The sequence below is a fragment of the Sitophilus oryzae genome, unplaced genomic scaffold (assembly GCF_002938485.1).
Source record: "Sitophilus oryzae breed Bouriz unplaced genomic scaffold, Soryzae_2.0 scaffold_1440_pilon_pilon, whole genome shotgun sequence".
Taxonomy (NCBI): Eukaryota; Metazoa; Arthropoda; class Insecta; order Coleoptera; family Curculionidae; genus Sitophilus; species Sitophilus oryzae.
The window spans coordinates 121,519-144,117 of NW_022146105.1; the positions used below are offsets into that span (position 1 = coordinate 121,519).

General features: G+C 30.7%; 3 protein-coding genes across 4 annotated transcripts; 1 reads left to right on the forward strand and 2 right to left on the reverse strand.

The window, feature by feature from the left end:
- Positions 1-143: 143 nt before the first annotated feature.
- On the reverse strand, positions 144-4,751 carry LOC115876600 (tyrosine-protein kinase CSK). Its single transcript, XM_030892424.1, has 11 exons — positions 4,159-4,751; positions 3,578-3,730; positions 3,085-3,287; positions 2,879-3,025; positions 2,602-2,815; positions 2,411-2,529; positions 1,827-2,002; positions 1,590-1,774; positions 1,094-1,180; positions 914-1,006; positions 144-626 (listed from the first exon to the last, which is right to left on the reverse strand). The coding sequence occupies exons 1-11, from the start codon at positions 4,186-4,188 to the stop codon at positions 546-548; spliced, it is 1,488 nt and encodes a 495-aa protein (XP_030748284.1). The 5' UTR covers positions 4,189-4,751; the 3' UTR covers positions 144-545.
- A 1,534-nt stretch (positions 4,752-6,285) lies between these two features.
- LOC115876601 (DE-cadherin) lies at positions 6,286-18,512 on the forward strand. 2 transcript variants are annotated; one of them, XM_030892426.1, is made up of 11 exons: positions 6,286-6,528; positions 6,623-6,849; positions 9,901-10,058; positions 10,115-10,390; positions 10,459-10,653; positions 10,807-11,009; positions 11,071-13,171; positions 13,502-13,943; positions 14,006-14,157; positions 14,217-14,562; positions 16,826-18,512. In XM_030892426.1, the coding sequence occupies exons 2-11, from the start codon at positions 6,750-6,752 to the stop codon at positions 17,296-17,298; spliced, it is 4,446 nt and encodes a 1,481-aa protein (XP_030748286.1). In that variant the 5' UTR covers positions 6,286-6,528; positions 6,623-6,749; the 3' UTR covers positions 17,299-18,512. The 2 variants fall into 2 exon arrangements, with proteins under 2 accessions (XP_030748286.1, XP_030748285.1); XM_030892425.1 differs by having other exon boundaries at positions 6,286-6,849.
- Positions 17,655-21,908, reverse strand: LOC115876602 (transforming acidic coiled-coil-containing protein 1-like). Its single transcript, XM_030892427.1, has 6 exons — positions 21,643-21,908; positions 21,347-21,393; positions 21,077-21,235; positions 20,894-21,022; positions 20,683-20,832; positions 17,655-20,623 (listed from the first exon to the last, which is right to left on the reverse strand). Exons 3-6 carry the CDS (start codon positions 21,220-21,222, stop codon positions 20,443-20,445), a joined length of 606 nt encoding a protein of 201 aa, XP_030748287.1. The 5' UTR covers positions 21,223-21,235; positions 21,347-21,393; positions 21,643-21,908; the 3' UTR covers positions 17,655-20,442.
- Between the last annotated feature and the right edge of the window lie 691 nt (positions 21,909-22,599).

Below are 22,599 nucleotides of genomic sequence, written 5' to 3' on the forward strand. Positions count from 1 at the left end.
TTCCCAAAACTCATGAATAAATCCTCATTGAACACCTTTGGCTCCTTTACTATCATGCAATGGTTTGAATGTGTAATACTTTTTAAACTTGATATATTAATGTAGAAAAAAACGATAATGAAGGATAAAATAACACAAGTTAATAAAAAAACCTTTGTTTAATAATTTTGTTATAATTTAAATATACAAGTGGAAAAATATACATGTTATTAAATAAGAAAAGAAACAAAATTTTACAAAGCAATGATTTTACTCATCTGGTATAACTTTACAATAATCAATTACTTAAAATGAAATTAAGTACAGCAACGCTATGAGAAAAAAAAAGAAGAAAATAAATAAACATTTCTGTGCCAAAAGTACGGTTACTCATAAATTTTTAAACTTCTAAATTTATTATCCAAACCACATACCACATACATATGAGATTAATAATTGTACAACTGTATTAATGATTAGATTACAGATGAAATTACGTGAAATTACATTTAAATATCACTTAGTGCATTCAACATTCACTCTAGAAAATTTTAATCTCTTAATTTTCACGTCTGCTGCTTCAGCTGCGTCAGTTTTGTCTTCACCTCGTGGAAGTTTGGTCTCTTTTCTGGATAGAAATCCCAAGCCTAAAAATACAAAAAAAAATAAAATGATTTTTGAATACTTTCAAAACTGTCTACACTTCTCTGGGTAGTTTTGCATAGGGATGTATATACTATACCAACTTGCAGGAAGGTCAGAACAAATAAATACACGTGACGAAAATCAAATATAAACGCCAGATTAGGCAAAATTATCTTGCATTGCCAAAACACAAGAAATAATAAAAATAAAGTTAAAGAGAAAACACACCACAAATAATAAAAATAAAGTTAAAATAAGAAAATAAAGTTAAAGATAAAAATAATGTCACCTGTCTCATGATTTGGTAAATTTCTGGAGGACATCCTTCAGGAGCTTCCATTTTGTATCCATTTTCCACATGCCTAACTACGTCAGCTAATGGCTAAGATAAAAAAAATGGTATGTAAAGACAGAAGAAAAAAAAATTTAAAAAAAATATTAAAAAATATAAATATGTAAAACTACTTACTATCCTTGGATAAGGAACTCTTCCAAATGAATATATTTCCCATAACAAAATTCCAAAACTCCACATATCCGATTTATTTGAGAATTTCTAAAAAATAAAACTAGTTATTTATAAATATAAAATGATATATAAATGCATATTCATAATATTTATACTCCAGAATAAAATGTATATAATGAATCAATGCGTAAAACAGAGCTATAAGAAATAATTTTATCGAACTTTTTTATCCATGTGACGGGACGTAGAAAAATTGCATAATTATTTTAAATTGGATTAATTTGTTAACGACCTGTCTCAAAATAGTTTCATTTGATTTGCCGGCATTTTATGTTTTAAATAAAACCATCAACATGCGCTACACTCTTTATAACATAATTTGCAGAAACGTAACGTACTCGTGAATGAAATTGATGCTAATAATGTCATTTCCTCAATATGACTAATGGCACAAAAAATTATGTACATTTTTTTAAAATATTAAAACAAATCTTACATTGTGTTTTAGAGCTTCCGGTGCTGTCCATTTGATAGGAAGTTTTGCCGATTCAGAGGCAGCATTTTTCTCATTTCTTGCCAAACCAAAATCAGATACTTTTGCTCTTCCATTTTCGGCTATTAGTACGTTCCTAGCTGCCAAATCGCGATGCACAACGTGCATTTTCTCTAAATACTCCATGCCTAAAGACAAAATAATATGATAGCTGCCAATTTTAGGAATATATTAAATTACCTGAGCACGTGTCATAAGCAAAATTGATCTGATCTTTTTTGGAAACGTGCAGTCTTCCTCTTGACCTTAAATAATCAACTAGGCTGCCCTTACTCATATATTCTGTGACTAAGTAAATGTGATCTTTTTTCCTAACAATTCCAAGTAAATTCACAAGATTTTCGTGATGAAGAGATCTAAAAATAATTCAAACATATTTTTCATCGTCCTTCAGTTAAGTAAATAAACACTTAAAATAAATAGTATAGTCTGTTTATTTCATATTATATTCAATTTATATGAAGTATATTCGGGTAATTTTTAGCCTGAAAGCACTGATTTTTAAACCGGTTTTTTTAAGTACAAAGTGCATCATTTTCCTCATTTTCCGTATAATTAAATTGCCATCTATTCTAGTTCTACTATTTACATTGAAACCTTGAATTGCTTAGCAATCCGTTTAATAAAAAAACTAAAAATATGTTTACTAGGTGATAATGAATTAGGAAAATAAAAAAAAATGTATTATATTTTTCAGTAATTATCACCTATTGGTTTTACGTTTTTATAAAGCTCGATTTATTTTAATTTAAAATAAAACTTACTTCATTAGTATCGCTTCGGCTTCACTAGAATCTTTTAAAACTTTAACAGCTACTTTTTGATTTTTCCATTTTCCTAGCATTACTTCGCAAAATTCGCCTTTCCCTATGGGTTCACATACCTAAAAATAATAAATTGTAATAAAAAAATATTGAAATATAGAATTTTTTTTTTCTTTAGAAATTATACTTACAACCAAGTCTTCTTCGGGTATCACACAAAGATCATCACTTTCTTTTGAGCTGCTTTTTGTGAGAGTTTTAGCTGTCTCGTGTTCTTTTGGAAGAGCATTCACTAACTTCGTACATAATCCATCTGCATCGTTCTTATAATGTTCGATTAATTCATCCAAATTATCAAAGAATTCTTCGTCGTCTATCGTTAATTTATTACTATGGGACTTAACTCTTCAAAAAAATATATTTATTTTAGATTAGATAATATTATGTTTTTTAAGAGTTTCTGTATACCTGTAGTGTTCGACTTTTGATTGAAAACAAACACATAAAGTGTAGTCACCAGGAAAATTTGTAGATTCCCTTACTAAAAACAACCCGTCTGTCCGAGGTCTCAACAAACTTTCCGCTTCTTCTCTTGATATTTTCCCATGAAACCAACTAAAAAAAATCGCCTAATCAAAATAAACAATCACAAATTTAGAAGAAGAAAATCTTACGGCGTAGTCATATACTTTGAATGGTGTTTTAAAGGACTCTGAACGCGATTAACATTGACATCGTGCTCCGTTGATATAATTTGATTTTTAATATTGCCACTTTCCGATGGACTAACATTCATGTTGATTTGTGACCTTAGGAGTAAGTTGCATTCATTTAACACATTATTATCCATTTGAGTGGATAAATCTTGAGGGGCCATCTATGCAATGAACATTAAAATTAGTTTAACTGCAGCTGCCACAAGTGTTTCTTAATATAAAAAATGAACTATATAAATTATAGATATAGTCCTTTTGATAATTGTCCCATTATAATTTAGTTTAAATCATTATAGAATTACTAGTTGCATAGTCAACTACTTTAATCATTAAAATTGTGTTTAATCAATCAAGCATTTTATCATTTTCATATGGTAATAGCATACAGATGTTTAAGAAATAAACTCATGTTGTAAAATAATTATAATACATCTTAGATAGATTTTTTTACCCAAGATGGCTCCTCATAAGGACGGGTGGTAACTTCACTAGGGGTATTTCTTTTAATACCCCTAGCTGGCACTGTTGGAGGGGTTGTAACTGTAGAATTTTCCCATTGACCTTCTGGTTGTCGATATTGATCAAATATATATGGTTGGTACCTCTAAAAAATTAATAAAAGATATGTATAAAGTGTATTTGTCATTTCATAATCAAATAATAATATTATTCATACAGTTAACAAAAACAAATTTCCACCTTCTATTGGTGTATTAGACATTTAACTAGTAAGAACACTAACAGCCTTCTAATAGTGAATAAGATAATAGTATTGATAAATTGAATTGCTGTCTTCCAATGTATGGCTAAATATTAAAACAAATATGTTGGGTAGTAAATATTGATTGCAAATTTTAAAGTACACTTATGTTTAAGGTAATCTGATACTATTTCTTATAAAACTATACAACATAGATATTATGATGTATATTTAGATAGACTATATAATATTTTTAGTCACAAACTAAAATACCTAGTTAAATATCCAGATACTTTCTTTAATGTAGCCCTAATTAATTATTACTGACATACCTGTGTAAATGATGAATTTTGGCTGGTCATCACTTATTAATTATAAGCTTCCTCACATTATATTCACAAAAACAAACTTAAAACTTTCTTCACTGGAAATAGCTTCAGTTATTTGCTATGTTTGCCACACAGATTGTTAATGTATATTTTACTTCAAATTAACTATACTATTCCTATAACTGTGCAGCTCAAAGATGAGCATAAATTCCTTTTGAGAAAACTAAACAGAGGTATACAATTTTTGATGACAATAACAATTTTATAACAAATAGTTAAATGCCAGCATCTGTTTTGACATACAATTTAACAAGCTGGAGCTGGAGTGTTGTTGTTAATAAATATAAAACTTGGTTATTACACTAATTTCATTGAATCATCCCGATACTTAAAATCCATTATAAAAATATGTAAATAATTTAACACACACACAATTTGGAGACTTCACAAAGAAAATATCACGATTAAGTTAGTTGGACTTCTCATATTTTAACTGTTATATCAAAAATGTGCATAAAAATAGGCCAACATTTGTGAAAAACATACTTCAATACATACAATTGTAACATAGGACTCCATTTTGATTTTTGAGATGCCGGAAAAACAGATTTCTGTTAATTACGGTGTGTGACATCTAGACGAAAGTCACCAAACTAAATTGTTTATGGTACAGATTTCTTATATCGATCACAGTGGCTATATCTACAGTGACTCTATCTATTCTTTTACTTTAAAGAGGTTTAAAGATGGTTTAAGCTTTCCCACAGTGGAAAAAATATATGTCCAGGTAGTAAAATATATTTTAAATATATTTTTTAATATTTTGAATGACATTGATAATGGTTATATGTCAGACGTCAAGTTGCAAAACCCGCCTTATCCTTTTTTTAAAAAAAATTGCCTAAAGACATATATTAATAGTGAATCCTGAAAACTACATAAACATAGTCCCAAATTGCAGCAAAAATCGCCTATTTGTATATAAAATTTACTGCAAATTATGTTACTGCAGCAAAATCCGTCTTATCCACTTAAATTTGCTTTTTATTGTCATTATCTCATCATCCAAGTCACAAATGCCGCATTTTTTATAGGTCTTTTTAAACAATTATTATATTACTACTTACTGACGTCTTATCCATTTCAAATCCATACCTACTTTTAATAAAATAGTATAGCTAATAAATCAAGTTAGGATGCAAATTTCTGGCTGTTGCAAAACCCGCAATATGCATCATAGGTACTGCGAAAAACCCCGCCTTATCCGAATTATTTTTGTGTTTTTTCTCTTTAAAAATTAAATATTAAATTTTATTTCTAGAAAAACGAAATATAAAACAGTTCAACAACAATTCCACTCAATGGACACGTTTTTTTTGTAAAATAACGCTTCAAACATTTGCGACAACAGTTTTTGCATTATTATCTCCAAACAACGTTTTTGGGATAATACGGGTTTGCAACTTGACGGTTCATGTATATGTGTAGGTATACCTACACTTTACAGTCATCCAGATAATTTTAAACAGACTATTGAAATGATAATTAATAAATTATTAATAATTTAATTTAAGATAATAAATGTGTTAGGAAATTTGAATTAGGTATGAATAAGGCTTATATGAGGGAATTAGATATCAAAGGGTAATTCCAGAAAATACGGAAATTGCAATATATTAATTCTAAAATATTGGAATATATATTTACACTGAATCATATACGAGTGCTGCTTCTTTTTAGATAATCGTTTATTGTATCATGTTAGATAATATAATTTGCTAAAGCTTACTCATATTATTAGTAATCTTTTTTATTCTAAGACACTGTTTATTAAAAACCTCCACACAATGATGCCAGATTATTTAAAAATACTTGATAAAGGATACTATTTGAATATGATATCGACTTTATTCTGTATTATTTATAGAGGAAAAAAAGGTACCTATTACAAAATAACAATTTTTAGTATATTTGGAACTTTAAATAGCAATAAAACCTATGAAAATGTTAAATAATTTCTATAAGGTAAGCGAATCCCAGATACAAATATTCTCCTAAGCATCTGGCAACTCTGAATACACCAACCAATCTCACTAGTTACCTGTGCGCCGTCGCGCGGATGCCACTCCTAGCCTTTATTCATTTTATAGGGATTTTTTGTTGTTGTCAGCCATAAAAGTTCTTTTTAGTTTAGTTTCAAATACTGGACAGTTTTTCCTAATTATAAGTGCATTTTCTCATTTTTCAATCAGTATTTCACTTAAATAGTGTTTCGTGCAGTGTAGTTATTTATCAGTACATAGTGTAAAGGGTAAAGCTAGTTTACTTGTACATCTAATGTTGGTAACTAGTATCCCGAAACTGAAAGTAAAGGTATTTCGAGTTCTTTGTGCCTTTTGAACTCTCATGGCTTAGCTGAAATGCCAACTACAGTTTGTTTTTTAACACGGAATATTTCTTTTGTTAGGACTTATTTAATAATGTCGAGCAGTAGTATTAAAAACACACAACTTTGAAGATGTAAACATACAAGATTGCCTCAACGTTTTATTTAATTTGTGATTTTGTGTTCTCTTTAACGCTGTTTTTTCAAGATGGGCTTTTATATGTTAATATATTTAATAACTATACTTTGTACCATACTTTTCGTGACAATAAGTGAAACACAGCATGTAACAATTCCTGATGATGATGGTAAGTATATTTTCATGCCTAGAAAATTATTTTACTGTTAGTTGTTCTTATTTGTATCTTTCCTTAACGTGCGTATACCTAGAAGCATGCTTTTCTTTGAACAATCTATTTTTGTACAATTTTCTGTTAACTATTTAATTTTCTATTTTTAATATACCTATGATTTATATAAAACGGTTCAGTTATCTTATATTTGACAGGTAAATGCAGAGATTTTCCGTAAAAATCAACTGACATCAGTGATAAATTAATGTTATTTTGATATTAATTTTTCTTACAGAAAACATAAAATTATTCGGTGTTCCAATTATTCTATTTATTAAACTGTTTTTTTAAGAAACAAACATTTATTCATATTATTTTTGCACTGGGCATATTTAAAAAAGATCGTTTCTGGTAATGCCTAATACCATATATTTGAAGTGTTTTTCAGCCCTAGATACTTTATCACTGTGTAAATAATTGATATAAATAGACGATTATATTTGTGGGAAATTAACTTTTTATACCTGCAAGTTTAATTTAAAAAAAATGTTATAGGTACCTGGTAACTATATGATTTTTAAAACTTAATTTTTAATTCCTATCAATTTGTTTAATTTAATGCCGAAGAAATATTTGTAACATTAATAATGTGAATGAATCATCTATTTTCTATTATCACGTTTATACCAATTGAGATATGTTAGTTTTTCCAAGCATGTAAAATTGTAAACATCTATTGTTCTAGAAAAAAAATCAGAAAATGCAAAATCTAATTGAAAATAGACCTGTTCTATGTTTAAACATTTATTTATTTATTAATAAGAATAATACGCTTTATGATTTTTGATGTTCTTCTAGTTTTGGTGCTATTTTTATGTACTGTAACATTAAAGTTACACTTTATAGATAGTACTGCAAATTAATCATTGATAAGATAATTTATTGAAAGCCCTAGATTGCAATTTTTTATTCTATTCCTGGAAGTCAGGAATCTACGTCAGAATACGTATTGTGGAATTACTGAAAATGTGTAGATATTGTAGTTGTTAAAATAAAAATAGTGTATTGGTCGCGTTATAAAATTAATTACTCCATATATTGGAAATATACTTAGACAGGAATTATCAAATTAGAAAGCATTCTCGGACACTAAAAATATTCAGTTAGATATATGCAGTAAAACGTGTGAAAATTTCAAATTTATGACACGTAATCTGGCAACTTTACACATTCAAATAGACATTACGGGATTATGAAATAATCAATGCGATCTCAGGTACTGTGTGTTGAAAAGAGATACATATACACATTTTAATTTGGTAGGTTGCGCTTGAGATATTCCGACGACATGACATTTGGGCGTAACGAATAAAGCAATGTTGTCAGCTCGTATTGTTTTCCCGACAGTCCCTTTAAATTATTAAAGTATCTTCTCCGAAAGACTACCTTTTTACTTACACTATGCGGGTGTATCTGATTTTATTTAGTAATATGGAAATTTAACCTTTTGAAGATCAAAATCCATGTGTTCTCGAATTTCAACCACATCAAAGAGCAATGTGGGGTGCCTATAGATTGATTTTAGTATTATATATCTTTCAAGAAGCCCGCGTAAACCTGGGATACAATTTCTGATAGTTAATTAATTCTTTAAACCTTACCAGTCACTACGTTTAGATTGAAACGTAACTTTTATTATTTTGTCTGGTTTTTCATTGGGTTCTTTTCATTAGGTTAGGTTGAAACACCTATGCACAAGGTTAAAAAATGTTATGAGTGACTCATTTACTTTGATTAAGGAAATAACGACTATGTTATAATGCTTTAATTAATATTCAAAGAATTTTCTAACTAGCACTATTTAAAGTTTAAAATCCTTAACTTCGTCGGCATACGTATTTCAAATAAGTTCTGTCTACTATTAAAAGAAAATATTTCTTATGTTGTTATTAGTTATTATATGAAAGCGTGTGAACTATATTAATGTAAAGTATTATCAGCAGATTATATTATTATTAATTTTTTAAAAAACACATTTAGTAAATTGATAGCTAACGGAAGCTTAGTTATTGTGTGATCTTAGATTTAAATCCAAAACTATATATGTAAAATTTCAAATTTGAGACGCGGTGTATAAATGACACATAACGGATAAAAATTGAGTGACCTTTAAAAATGTAGGCTACTGTCTGTAGTACAATAAACTCATTCATCGTTGACATTAATGGTACAATATTTTTTCTTTCGAATTTAAATTTTTATGAGTGATCAGTTTTTGTGGAACTCGACTAATTTTGTGGAATGACTCATACGACGGGGGATTCAGGTTCGATTCCGAGAATCGATGAAATTCTTTTAACGTATAAGCATATCCGTTAATATGTAGAAAGCTTTTTCTTGTTAAATCACATTGTTTTCCAAGCCTATTTTATTCAAAATGTCACACATCTATCTTTTTATCAGTCAGTTAATTTTCTCTTATAAATTAGGGCACACATTTCAATCACACATAAAACATCATTTGATATACCAAAAACTTAAATATATTTATTTATAATAAATGTAAGGCTATTAATGCTAAGTAGCTAGCGGTTTTATTCATCTTCTACTTAAACATAATATGTTTCTTACTTCTACTTAAACATAATATGTTATAGTTTAGCTGTGTTAAATTTGACTCAACTTTAAACTAGCTTTTGATTACAAACAAAGCTTTTAAATTGTTTGTATATAAATTTTGTTTATAGAATAACTTTGGCGCCTTGAATCTAATTCAAATGCATAAATTGAGCATTAGAATAATTAATAAGCAGAGAAGCGCTTATCGTGCATTCCTCCAGATAACGCACACAAATGCATTTTTTTATTAGGAGAAACAACATTAATTGATGCACTGATTGGACCTTAATCGCTTGTGATTGAATCAATAAAGATTCATAAAAATAAATGAATTTAGTAATATTTCAATTAACTTTTACAATTTTTCAGTATTTTAATTCCCCAAATTAATGTCAGTTGATTTTGATATGTATATTTCTTTAAAAATTCAATTTAATAATTTTGTAGACAATTTTGACTACTCCGTGGGCAAGTCGCAACCTCTTAGATCAATGTCAACCACTAACGTAACCACTGACAATAACAAAAAACCTATGTTCACTGAATGTGATAATTACAAACCCTCTGTAAAGGAAGAACAAGTGGCTGGAACGTTTGTTATACAGGTATCTTTTTTTAATTGAAACAAAAGAATATTTCAAACTTTACGGGGTGGTTCTAGATCAAAGCTCAAGACGACGACCCCTTAAATGCGGGTGGAACGGTCAGATACAAAATAGTACGACGTGAGGGTGGCAGAGACTACTTTTCGATTGACAATGAAACAGGGGTGGTCAGAACTATGATGCAGTTCGATCGTGACGAACCTTTGAGGCAGAAGGAACTTTATTTGACTGTACAAGCTACAGATAATGGAAGACCACCCCTTTCTGACATTTGTACTTTCAAAGTTACTGTTACCGACATAAATGACAACCCACCGCAGTTGGACCAACAGGTACGCACATGCTTATTCCATGACAACATGAAATAGTTTATTTATTTTGTATTGTTATATTCAAACAGATGTATACGGCACAAGTAGCTGAAGATTTGAAGCCAAACAGCGAAGTGATGAGAATTTTTGCGTACGACATCGACGATGGAATGAATTCGAAACTAACTTATAGTTTTCAAGATTCAGGCTCCAATTTGTTCACGTCCTATTTCAGGATCGATCCTGACACAGGTGTTGTGTATCTTGAACAATCTTTGGCGTCGGTAAGTACATCTATTTCCTACGTTCTTCATCATTAATAATTACTTCTTATCTTAGTTTGGATTACTAAGTGTACATTCTACTCTTTAAAAGACTATAAACATAATCTGATGGTTGTAATATTGTTTAGTACGAAAATGAATATATTTTTTTAGAAACGAGATACGAAATTTATGACAACAGTTAAAGTTAAAGATAATGGCGAAATACCTTTAGATACAGAAGCTAGCGTTTCTATCACGGTAGTCGGTTCCGATAAACAACCTCCTAGAATCAAAAGCCGAACCCCCGAAAATGATATCGTTCTAAAAGAAAATTTTAACGATTACCAAGCTCATCTGGTCACTATCGAAGCCGAGTAAGTTTTTCCTTAAGTTTAAATTAAAAAAATAAAAATTTCAATTTTAAATTCCTTCTAGATCGAGTATAGACGACGACGAAGTCGCGTTTGAACTGATCAAAGGTAAAACGATGCAAACTAACCAAGATCAAACCTTCGTTTTAACTCCAAGCGACAAAAACGACAACACAGCTTACATTACTCTAGCCCGAGCTTTAGATTATGAGACGGTTACGGAATATACTCTGAGCGTTCGCATCAAAAATAAAGACTTAATGGACACTTCTATAAACATTCCGATCAAAATCGAAGACGTTAACGACGAGTTACCGAACTTTATCGAACTGATCAAAGGCAGCGTGGTAGAGAATGACGATCCGGGTGCTCAGGCCATGGTAGTAAGAGCGATTGATAAGGACGGCACTTCAGCAAATAATATCGTCAGTTATGAATTGCTGTCGCACACAGAGTCGTTTGAAATCGACAGGTCGTCGGGTGTGATCAAATCCAAAGTCATTTTCGACAGGGAGAACACCAGCGTGTATCACGTAAAAGTTCGAGCGTACGATAATTCTCCAAGTGCCCTTAAAAATACCGGCGATCCCAACGAGGCTCAACAAACGTTCCAAATTAGTATAGAAGATAGAAACGATAATAATCCAAAGTTTACGCAATCCTTGTATAACTGCACGGATATTTTAGAAAACACTGACATAGGCAAAGACGTGGGTGAAGTCAAAGCTCTTGACAAAGATAGCGCTTCTCTGATAACCTACAGTATAATTGCTGGGAACACTGATGATGCATTTTTCATTGAAAACACCACGGGAAGAATAAAAGTAAACAAAGTCCTAGATTACGAGAAAATTGAAAAATACACCCTCACTGTGCGCGCATTTGATGGCATTTACGAAGACACTGCAATGGTTGCTATATTTATCGCTAACGTAAACGACGAAGTGCCGATTTTCGAAGAACATGATAAGGTGATTCAGATTGAAGAAGAAACCGTTCCCAGCGACTGCATCATTACTGTTAAAGCCTACGATCCGGATATAAAGAACAAAGATGACGACCAACACATTATCTACACAGTTGAAGGTGATTTTCTGGAAGTAAACAAGGAGGGATGCGTTAAGCTTATAAAACCACTGGACAGAGACAGACCTTTTGGTAGTCCGTCAAGACAAGCTTATATTTACGCTTATGATAATGATGGAGCTCACAATTCCATGAACGCCGCAACAGAAATAATGATACAGCTTGATGATATTAATGACAATGCTCCATTTTTAAATGTCACTGTCGTCGTTTGGTATGAAAACCAGGAAGCAATCAACCCTTTGTTTATCACTCAGCTGAGTGCTGACGATTATGACGGCCCGGAAAATGGACCTCCGTTTAATTACAAACTTGCAGACGAGGCATCTGACGATATAGTCAACAAATTTCAAATCGACAATGACTTTTTGTACGCCTTGGTTAAATTTGACAGGGAAGAGAAAAAATTCTACGACATACCTATCTTGGTCACCGATTCAGGAACTCCTCGACAGTCCAGTGTGAGCATTTTAAAAGTAATCATCGGTGATAGGAATGACAATGCTGCTAAAGACGGTTCTAGTGAAATATTCGTTTACAAGTACGAGAAACTTTTGAAAGATATCACGATAGGACGAGTCTATGTTGATGATCCTGACGACTGGGATCTACCAGATAAAGTTTTCGTCCAACTAGACAGCTTTGAGTATTTTACATTATCCGAGGAGGATCGTGGTATGATTGTCATGCGCAACACAATTTCCGAAGGTAAATATTTCCTCAGGTTCAACGTAACCGAAGAAAACGAACCTCTAATCCCAAGACACACTGTTTTCGCGACCGTAAACATAACAGTAAAGGAAATCCCAGAAGAGGCTGTTGTTAAATCAGGCTCCATACGTCTTCAAGGCATCACCATGGAAGAGTTCGTCGAGAAAGAAAATGGTGCCAGCAAGAAAGACAAACTACATCAAAGGATCTCGGAAATCGTGAACACATCAATATCCAACGTTGATGTGTTCACAGTTTTGGAATCGCCGTTCAACGAGTCCCTAGTTGATGTAAGATTTTCTGCTCACGGCTCCCCTTATTATGCCGCTGAAAGACTGAACAACAAGATCACAGATCACCAAGAAAAGGTAATTTTTTTTTCATTCAATTTGTAATTCACGACAATAATACAGTAAATTTATTTAATATGGTGGGTAATCTTCTAGACGCTTGTCGATTAAATCTTTTGTTAAATTATTTCCTTTTATTACTTAATTAATTCATCGGAGCGCTTCATTATAAATAAACCAGAGCACGCACATAATAGTGTGAAAATGTATTAATAGTATTTTTTCCCAGGCTTTTTATACTTAGTGATTACAGTAAACTATTATATTGTTTTCTTATAACCCTGTTTTTTTAATTTGAACTTGATAATACTAATATTAAAAATGTGTCATGTCTTTTGTATTTTTTAGCTTGAAAGAGAACTTAATGTTAACTTCGTGATGATTAGCATCAACGAATGTCTCAACGAAACGATATGCGGAGAGGGCAACTCTTGTTCGAATAAGCTGAATATTTATGACGAACCAGCAGTAGTGTTCACGAACAAAACATCTTTTGTCGGTGTTAAAGCAGTGGTCGAAGCTACCTGCGAGTGTTTAGAAAGAACTCCAAACGAGTGCTACAATGGAGGCACATTTGATGAGAGTGGCGTATGTAAGTGCCCTTCTGAATTTGAGGGCCCTTACTGTGAAAGATTGTCTATCGGGTTTAACGGAGATGGTTGGGCCATGTACCCTGGCTTGGATGCTTGTGATAGATCTGAAATTACAGTGTCACTAACTCCAGCCAAAGATGATGGGTTAATATTTTATGCAGGGCCCTTAACTTACAGACACGCGCAGCTTTCTAAAGGTAAACTATATCTAAAGATGTATTTTTGTGGGTGTGAAATAACATATTTTTATTATTTCCAGATTTTATTTCTTTGGAAATGAGGTCAGGCACTGCAGTCTTGAAAGTTAACAACGGCCTAGGACAAAGAGATATGGAAATAGTAACGAGAAAACTAAACGATGGCGCTACACATAAAGTCAGGATTTCATATGAACCTTTCAAAACAGATACAGTAAGTTTAATACAAATATCCATAATGGCGGGATATAAATTAAATAAATTCTCTTCTAGGTAGTGGAAATGGAAATAGATGACTGTAAGAGCAACTGCACTAAAGTTATTAACATACCCAAAGGGATTTTTTCAATAAATGGACCCTTACAAGTTGGTGGTTTGAGCAAGTCATTCAGCGATGAAGAAAGAAAAATATTATGGGATGGTATTGCTCCAACTGACATTGGATTTCATGGGTGCATTAAGAATTTTACTTACAACAACTTTTACTATAACCTGGGAGAACCTTCAGACCAACAACTTGCCTATGCCAACTGTAATTATGCCATGCAATTAGCAGTCACTTTTGGAATTGATTCCAAGTTCTTGGTTGCCATTTTAGTCTGCATTGCTGTGTTATTCTGTAAGTATTATACATAATCATCATTTACAGCTTATTCGTGTAATCCCCCTTAAATATTTAGATAGTTTCCTTGCAATTGGGTCAGTTGTTTTATATTTTTAGTTATGTGAGTCCAAGTTATTTCTGCTAATTTCTTAATACCATGGTTCCATCTTAGGTTTGGTGTTATTCTAGGTGACTTAGTTCCTCGTTTGTACCATGCGGTAATTTTTTTAGCTCATCAATGGTCCGTCCTTCTTGCCAGGTGTCCTACCCATTGCCACTTGAAGGATTTGATTCTACAGATGACATCTATTACTTGGGCCTTTTGTCATATCCACTCGTAATTTTTTATGGTCTCTCTTTATCATTCCCAGCATATTTTGTTCCATCGGGCGCTGTATGACCTGCACTTTCCTTATGATGTGGGGTTTAAGTCTAGGTTTCGCATGCACAGGTCATGACTGGTACGCATTGATCAAATGTTTTTTCTTTAGATAAAGTGGCATTCTAGATTTGAATATGATTGAGTTTCTTCCATATGTACTCCATACTAACTTAATTCTTTCGTCGATTTCTGGTACAGAGAGTACTAAAAACAGAGTATTAAACATACTAGTTCTTAGTTTGAAAGTGTTTTTTTAATTATTTTTTTTTCAACGCTAGTTTATTTAAATAAATAAATAAGTAAAAAATTCTGCATTCCGAAAAGAAAAAACGTAATTATGATGGATTTTCAACGAATGTTACAAATAAATGAGATGTTTTAAAATAAACAAAACAAGGGACAAAAACAAATAATTGGATATCCCTGAATTTTAAATGTAAACAGAAATGCATTTGTTTAGTTTTATGTCATGCAACGTATGTATATGCCTATATTTGCTTATTTTATCGATATTTACTAATATTTTCGATTTTACCGAGAAAAATACTATACTATCTAATCCATTATTAAATGGTTTCAAGTTGAAAATACTATCGTGGAATTATTTTTTTTTAATATTTTTAGTCACGCTTGTATTATGTCATTGATTACTGTCTAAAATTAATCACTATGTAATCTCTTATCGACAGATAAGTTTTTAATTAATACATTATTCCAAATTTTAATTTAGTTTTTATACAGGGTGTGCCAAAGAATTTGCAACAAATTTTTTATTATTGACTTTTTATTATTTTTTATTATTGAGAAATTTAGAGTTATTATTGAGTTTAAAAAAAGAGTTTATGGGGAATTTGTTCAACATAAACTCACAAATAGCTACATAAAACTTGCTCATTTTGGCCCACACTGTCAATTCCCCCTGTCAGGTATACTCTCGTTAGACAAACTTTATATAAATAAATTCACAATTTTTTATTCCACGTAGTACGGATTTCAGTGCTCACTTGTCTGGAATTTCCAAAAACTTGTCGTAACCCTAAAGTAGTGCGCACACGGGGATACTCAAATCTCAAATACTCGACGACTGCCACAGGGAACTTAGAGACTTAAAGACTGGTTCTTTATCATACTCAGAAGGTCACTACTAAAGTTGCGCGGATTTTCTATAAAAATTAAAATTATTATTCAGTCCCTTTCTATATATATATTTTTTTCTCGATATATTTCGATCTTATAAGGGGTTTGATAATACTCTTATAATACTGACCGCTTTATTTAGAATGTCGTAATGAGGGCATAATTATCCAGTATTATTATGGCCGTCACAAAAAAGTAACAGTGGTAAAATTCTGGTTACACCCTTATATTGAAAGAAATATTAGATTATTCGTTGAGTCAGATTCCAAATTCTGTACATACTATAGAATGACAAAGGACATATTTCAAATAATAAATAAAGCTGATAAATCCCAAGGATTCCTGCAATTCATTCTAAAGTTTGTAGACTTATGGTGGACCAAGCAACTGAGTTACTACGCTTCGTACTACGTGGGAGACAAAAGCGCGCGATTCGGTGCGAGCGACGCGTATTTATCAAACAACGTTTTTTTACGAAGCTGTCCTAGGTAGGACAGCGAAGGCGATTGAAATATGTCGCGCTCATCGCCCTCTGTTGTCGCACGCGTCGCCCGCTCGCTTTTGTCTCCCACGTAGGACAAAGCGTTTCGGCCTCTGCTTAGCGCTGCAATTGACCGGTTCACGACAAGAATTTTCCCGTCTGAGCGCCACTGTTTAATTACACAAGTCGCCGAGTATTCCAGTTTTTCCGAGATTTGAGTATCCCCGTGAGAGTTCCCACCAATATATTTTCAAATTCGATTTTGTTTTATTTTTCAGTCTTACTGTTAGCTGTAGTGGTTCACAGGCGTCAGCAGGACAACCTCAACGAAAAAGACATCGACGACACTACCGAAAATATTATTAATTACGAAGACGAAGGTGGCGGCGAATGCGACGCCAACTACGATCTCTCGGTCTTTGCAAAACCAATCAAGTCCAACTACCAAGGCAAGGAAAATCTCGAACCGAATAATACCGAACCGATCAGCAGTTTCCTAGACACCAAGAAGGACAATTGCGACAAAGATCCAGACAATTTGCCTTTCGATGACGTTCGGCACTACGCGTATGAGGGTGATGGTAACAGTACAGGATCTCTATCATCTCTAGGCTCGTGTACTGACGACGGCGACTTAGATTTCGAGTACTTGTTCAGTTTTGGAAAGAGATTTAGTAAATTAGCCGATATGTACGACAATGACGGCAGCGATGACGATACCCAGAACAATGGCAACGAAGCTTGGTGTTAAGTTTTCTTTGAAAATTATTTTTGTGTACTTAAAGATTTTCCTTGTCCGACCAAAGAAGTTTTTTTGGGTGAGACTATGAGTTGCGTTAGTCACAGTTTTTTTATATTATCTTGTAAATAACTAGATACCCTCCGACTGATGCGTTTTGTTGCTGACTTTGTAACGTTTAGTTTAATTTTCTTTATTTTGTGCCAAAATTAAACAATATAATAACTTAAATGACACATTCCTTAAGGTTGCTCATAGAATACGATTTAAGAGACTGCGCATCATGTTTGAAATATTCCACGACCTGTCCTTTGCTTAATTCACGTTTAATCAAATTTTTGGTGCTAAAGTAAAGTTTGGTATCCATGTACCAAATCGAGAACGGTATGTGCCTTCCAAGTTAAAGAGTTACTAGTATAAATAAAGAAAAAAATCTTTCTCAATATATTTAATGAAAAGATAATGTTGATCAAATGTGATAGTTTTAGATGAATATTAGTTATTTTATTCAGAATACATATGTACTTGCATTTTCTAAATTGGACTGACTTTATATAGAAACCCATTTGCCTTTGACATCTTTTATAAGAATAGATATATTATTTTTATATATAGTATTACCAGTAAAAACACATATAAAATATGTAAGTTTAATTTATTTATAATGAATATAATAGTTTTTTTATATTTTTTATTCTTATTTCGTTATAGCAAAATTGGCATCTTAATATACACGGGGTTTGTCAGTTTGTAAAGTCATTCCCCACAAACCTCCTACATTTTATATTTTCATCATTTATGCAAATAATATGAATCAGTTACTTAGGCGTTTTTGAGAAACATATAAATTTTTAATTTTTTTTGTATATAATAAAAAAGGAAGGTACAGAATTTTTCTCTTTGTGTAAAATAAATAACTTTGTTTGGAAGTTCCATTTATGTTATGCTAAATGAAAAATTATGTACTAGTAATGTTTAAAAAATATTTTGACTGTTATTTTACATTCCTTATAACTATTTTTGTGATTCGTTTGGCAGCAGTTTTGAAGTTTATAAATGTTTCTTTAGTATTATAGTATTAAAACAATTTTTATATAAGCACTTTTTTCAGTTGGATATATGTAAAAATCTTAATAAAGGATTACAATGTTCATATTTTTGTGTAAAGTCATTAAGTCACTGCCATATGTAACGTATTAATTTCAAATAAAAATATTTTTCAGAAGTATTTCTTGTGTTTTATTTAAATTAGGTTTAGGTCTTTCTTGGTCAAAATTTCTGGCTCATTACTGATAAGTTATGTTTATTTGTTTTTAGGTATATACATAATAAGTATGCAAAACAGTCGTTAAAAAGTAACAGTGACAGTGACCGGATTTAAATTTAAGTTCAGTTTAGCTTATGTTATTAGCCCCACTACATTGATCTAAAGTATACTTTTTCAGATATTTAACTAATTTTTGGCAAATTCTCAGCCTGTCTAAACTTAAATATAAATTCAGTCCTACATAGAAAAAAATACAATTTAATGAATAATATAGAATTAACAGTTAGGTAAGAAAATTATAAATAAATAACTACATTTTTATACAATGTCTATATCACAAAACGATAAATGTAGCAATCTAAAATAAGTTTTAAAAGTAGTAAGTCTCAAAAGCATCTTAAATGGCCCACCCTTTAAATTAGTAGCAGTAAATTTAAATAAAACTTTCTGAGTTTAAATCAAATTGGTTCCATTTTCAGTTATGATAAGCAAGGAACATTACAATCCGGACATTTAATATCCACAATAATGCCCACTAATTGTGTAAATATCAAAAAAAAAATATTACTGGAACAAAATTAAAGTACAAAAAAAATACTTTAGGACCATGGACTAGTGTAAAATAACATATCCACTAGGAAAATATATAATATTAGTTACGTGTAGCACCTATCTTATTATAGCTACTTAATATCCTGATGTACATTTAGTTAATCGTTATTATACATTACACAATAATAAATTAATAAATATATGCTAATTCTATGTCTACATACCTTAAACAGTATGTGGCTATACCTTTTCTATTGCTCTTTTTATTCTATCTTCAGTAAAATATTTATAACAAATTAACAAAAATTAAAAATGATTAAAAACAATTATGTACAATAAAACATTCAATGTAAAAAAGTAATACTTAAAACATTTAAATCTTGTAAGTCTTGATTATAATAATAAGGGACAAAATAAATACATAGTTTGAATAACTTTGTTCATTTTAAGTACAATTAAGTTATCCTTGAAATAAATAACTCTGTAAAACTGAATAAATAAACTTTATTTCAGTATAAATACTATCAAAATCCCCAAATGCACTCAGTATTATTTTTCAAGTTAAAAATATAATTTTATATGTTTAAAGAAAATGTAGGTAAAAAATAAAAATACTTTAAAAGCATACCATTTTCTGTTATGCTACTTGTTTAAGGCACTTTTTGGGTCAAAATTATGATTATTTCTTACCTTGACTTTCAAAACATATATTTATTTTGTCCTTTAATTTCTATAAGTGACATAATAAAAAGAGAGCCTTTATAAGCCTATACAGCACTATACAGCTAGATCCATTCATAAAAATACAGATATACAGGGATATTCTTAGCATCAAGGGATGTGTAATTTAAAAAAGGGGAAATAGTTTAAAATATTATGTTTTACACTACATTTATTACACATTCTAAACTTTTTTTGTTTTAAGTATACCACAAGGTTAGAGAGTCCAAAATAAAATGTAAATTATTTATCATTTTTAAAAAATATTTCTAATATAAAAAATAAAAGCAGTTTTAGTTTTATTACTAGTATTTTAAAAATTATACTAAAAAATGAGATACCATTTTTTGATCACAAATCAAGTTTTACTATTAAGATGTAGTTAAAGCACAAAAGATTATTTTATTTATGGAAGAGATGACGGTATTTTTTTAGTTGTGTCTAGACATTAAATATTATGTAAGAGGAATTACATGATTACTCAAAATTTACGTCTATAATAAGGTAGAAATATAGGTTGATTTTGAGTAACTAAGTTAATAAATTACCTAAACCAACAGATTTTTCTTAAAGCCTATTTATCTTTTATGTTTTAATACTTTTATTTTAATAATCTATTACACCTGTTTACCTGTGATGTCATCACATAATGCAGACAACTGCTCACACTCCTCAGTTTTTTGATTCAAAGATGTTTCTAATGAAGAACATTTTATTTCTAACCTTTTTATTAATGCTCTTAATTTACTGCTCTCATACTCATGCTTTTCTCTAACATTTAATATCTCTACATTACATCTGAAATGAAATATTTTTGTTTTCAAAATGTATCTTACTTTTAGGTAACTTCCACTTACTTTTCAATCTGTGATTTGGCGTAGGTTTTAAGGGATTCATATTTGGCTTCATTTTGTTTTAGTTTTTCTTCTGCAATCTGGAGATTCTGGGTTAGTGCCTCTTCATTAGTTTTAAACCCATCAACTATAATCTTGCTTCTGTCATATTTCCTGTAATTGATAATCACAGTGAAAATTAACAGTAATAAACAATCATGTTTTAAATACTTACTGTAATACATCAGAAAATGCCAATTCGAGTGTAGCAAAATGTCTACTTGTTGTTTCATGCTCTTGTTTTAATTTTTCCAACTCCATACTCTGACCTGATATTGTTTTTTCATATTCTGTTAGTAACTTCCTATAACAATTATTAATAAAATAAAAATTACTTGTCTTTTAAATATGTATTTACTGATAGTGGAGCATTTCTCCTTTAAGGGGCAGGTCATTTTTCTGTATCTGATTCTGATTTTTTAGATCACTTTTGGATTTAATTTCTAACTCTAAACTGGACTTTTCTTGTAAGTCAGACAGTTGCCGATCATTGAATTCTTCCATATTAAATATTACACTATAAAAAATAAGATTGATCATGATACATACACACCCTTATTTACTTAATATTTATACTGAATTTATTTTATTGGTAAACATGATAAAATAGTAATTAAAATAATCTTACCTTATAGTCTTGTCTATTAGGAGATTCTTGTATTAAAATATTCGATTCTGTAACATAAAATATATCTTAAAATTCCCAAATACAAGGTTTTCTACTCTTATTATGTATTTTATCAATTTGTGCTAAATATTCCTTATATATAAAAGTTTTTAGTATTAATTAATGTTTAATTATTTTAGGTATGATCTCAAATTAATTATATTAATTACTCTGAATAATATCAAAGGTAGGTATACTTAGTCAGTTAGTTAGAGGTGTATATAAATAAAAATAAGGATACAAAAACAAATTCTTACCAAATATATCCAGGAATTTGACGACGTATGACTGCAGTGAAACTCTCAATCCAACTTTCACATATTAATCAAATATTTTGCTTCGGTTTTTAGTGAAAACGTCTGGCATCACGAGAAACTTGAGGTATTGTACTTCGTGTAGGAATGTGTTTAATATAATTTTTCTACTATTTCCCTTTGTAAATCACATTATTAATAACATGTGTACTTTTATAGAATAGGAGCTCTAAAAAAATCTAAACGGTATGCAGATGACATTGACTACTAAAACGTCAAATTCTTAAGATTGAGGTTAGAATTTTGTCATTGGCGTTAAGCCCCGTTCACATTCATAGCCTTTAAAGCCCGTTCCAGACTGGGTGCAGATATTTTGAAAAAATAATAGTTGGTTTTCTTTACTTTGACTTTCATATATTAGAGATTACTTATCTATAATAAAAATTTATTAAGGGTCCAAAAACACAGTGTTACATTGTAAAAAGTTTATAAAAATATTTTAAAACGATATTTAAAAAAATATGTAGGTCTTTTCTCTAGGAATATATTTTTTTTTAATTAACATTTGGAAATGGGAGTAAACTTTATTGGTATATGTATTTATTGCTCCCTAATATATATTAGGGAGCAGTTGTTAGGGCACATCTGATAACCGTTCAGAGACACCCTCCCAGGTTTAATAAACTTTTAAAAGGTTACTTTTCCCTTAACACCAAAAAATCCTATATCGCTTAAACATGGGAAAGCGATTACGTCAAGTGCTGTGTAAATTAGTGTTTGACGTTGGAACCTCATTGTGTCCTCTAAACCCAATTTAAAAATAAAAACTATTTATTTAGTTCCCTTTAGCAACGATCATTGTTGCGACATTGCTATGCACTTGCGCCACGACCTTCATTGATTCGACGCGGTCCAGAAATCAAGCGACCTACGGCCATATTCTTCTGCTATCTGTACTAC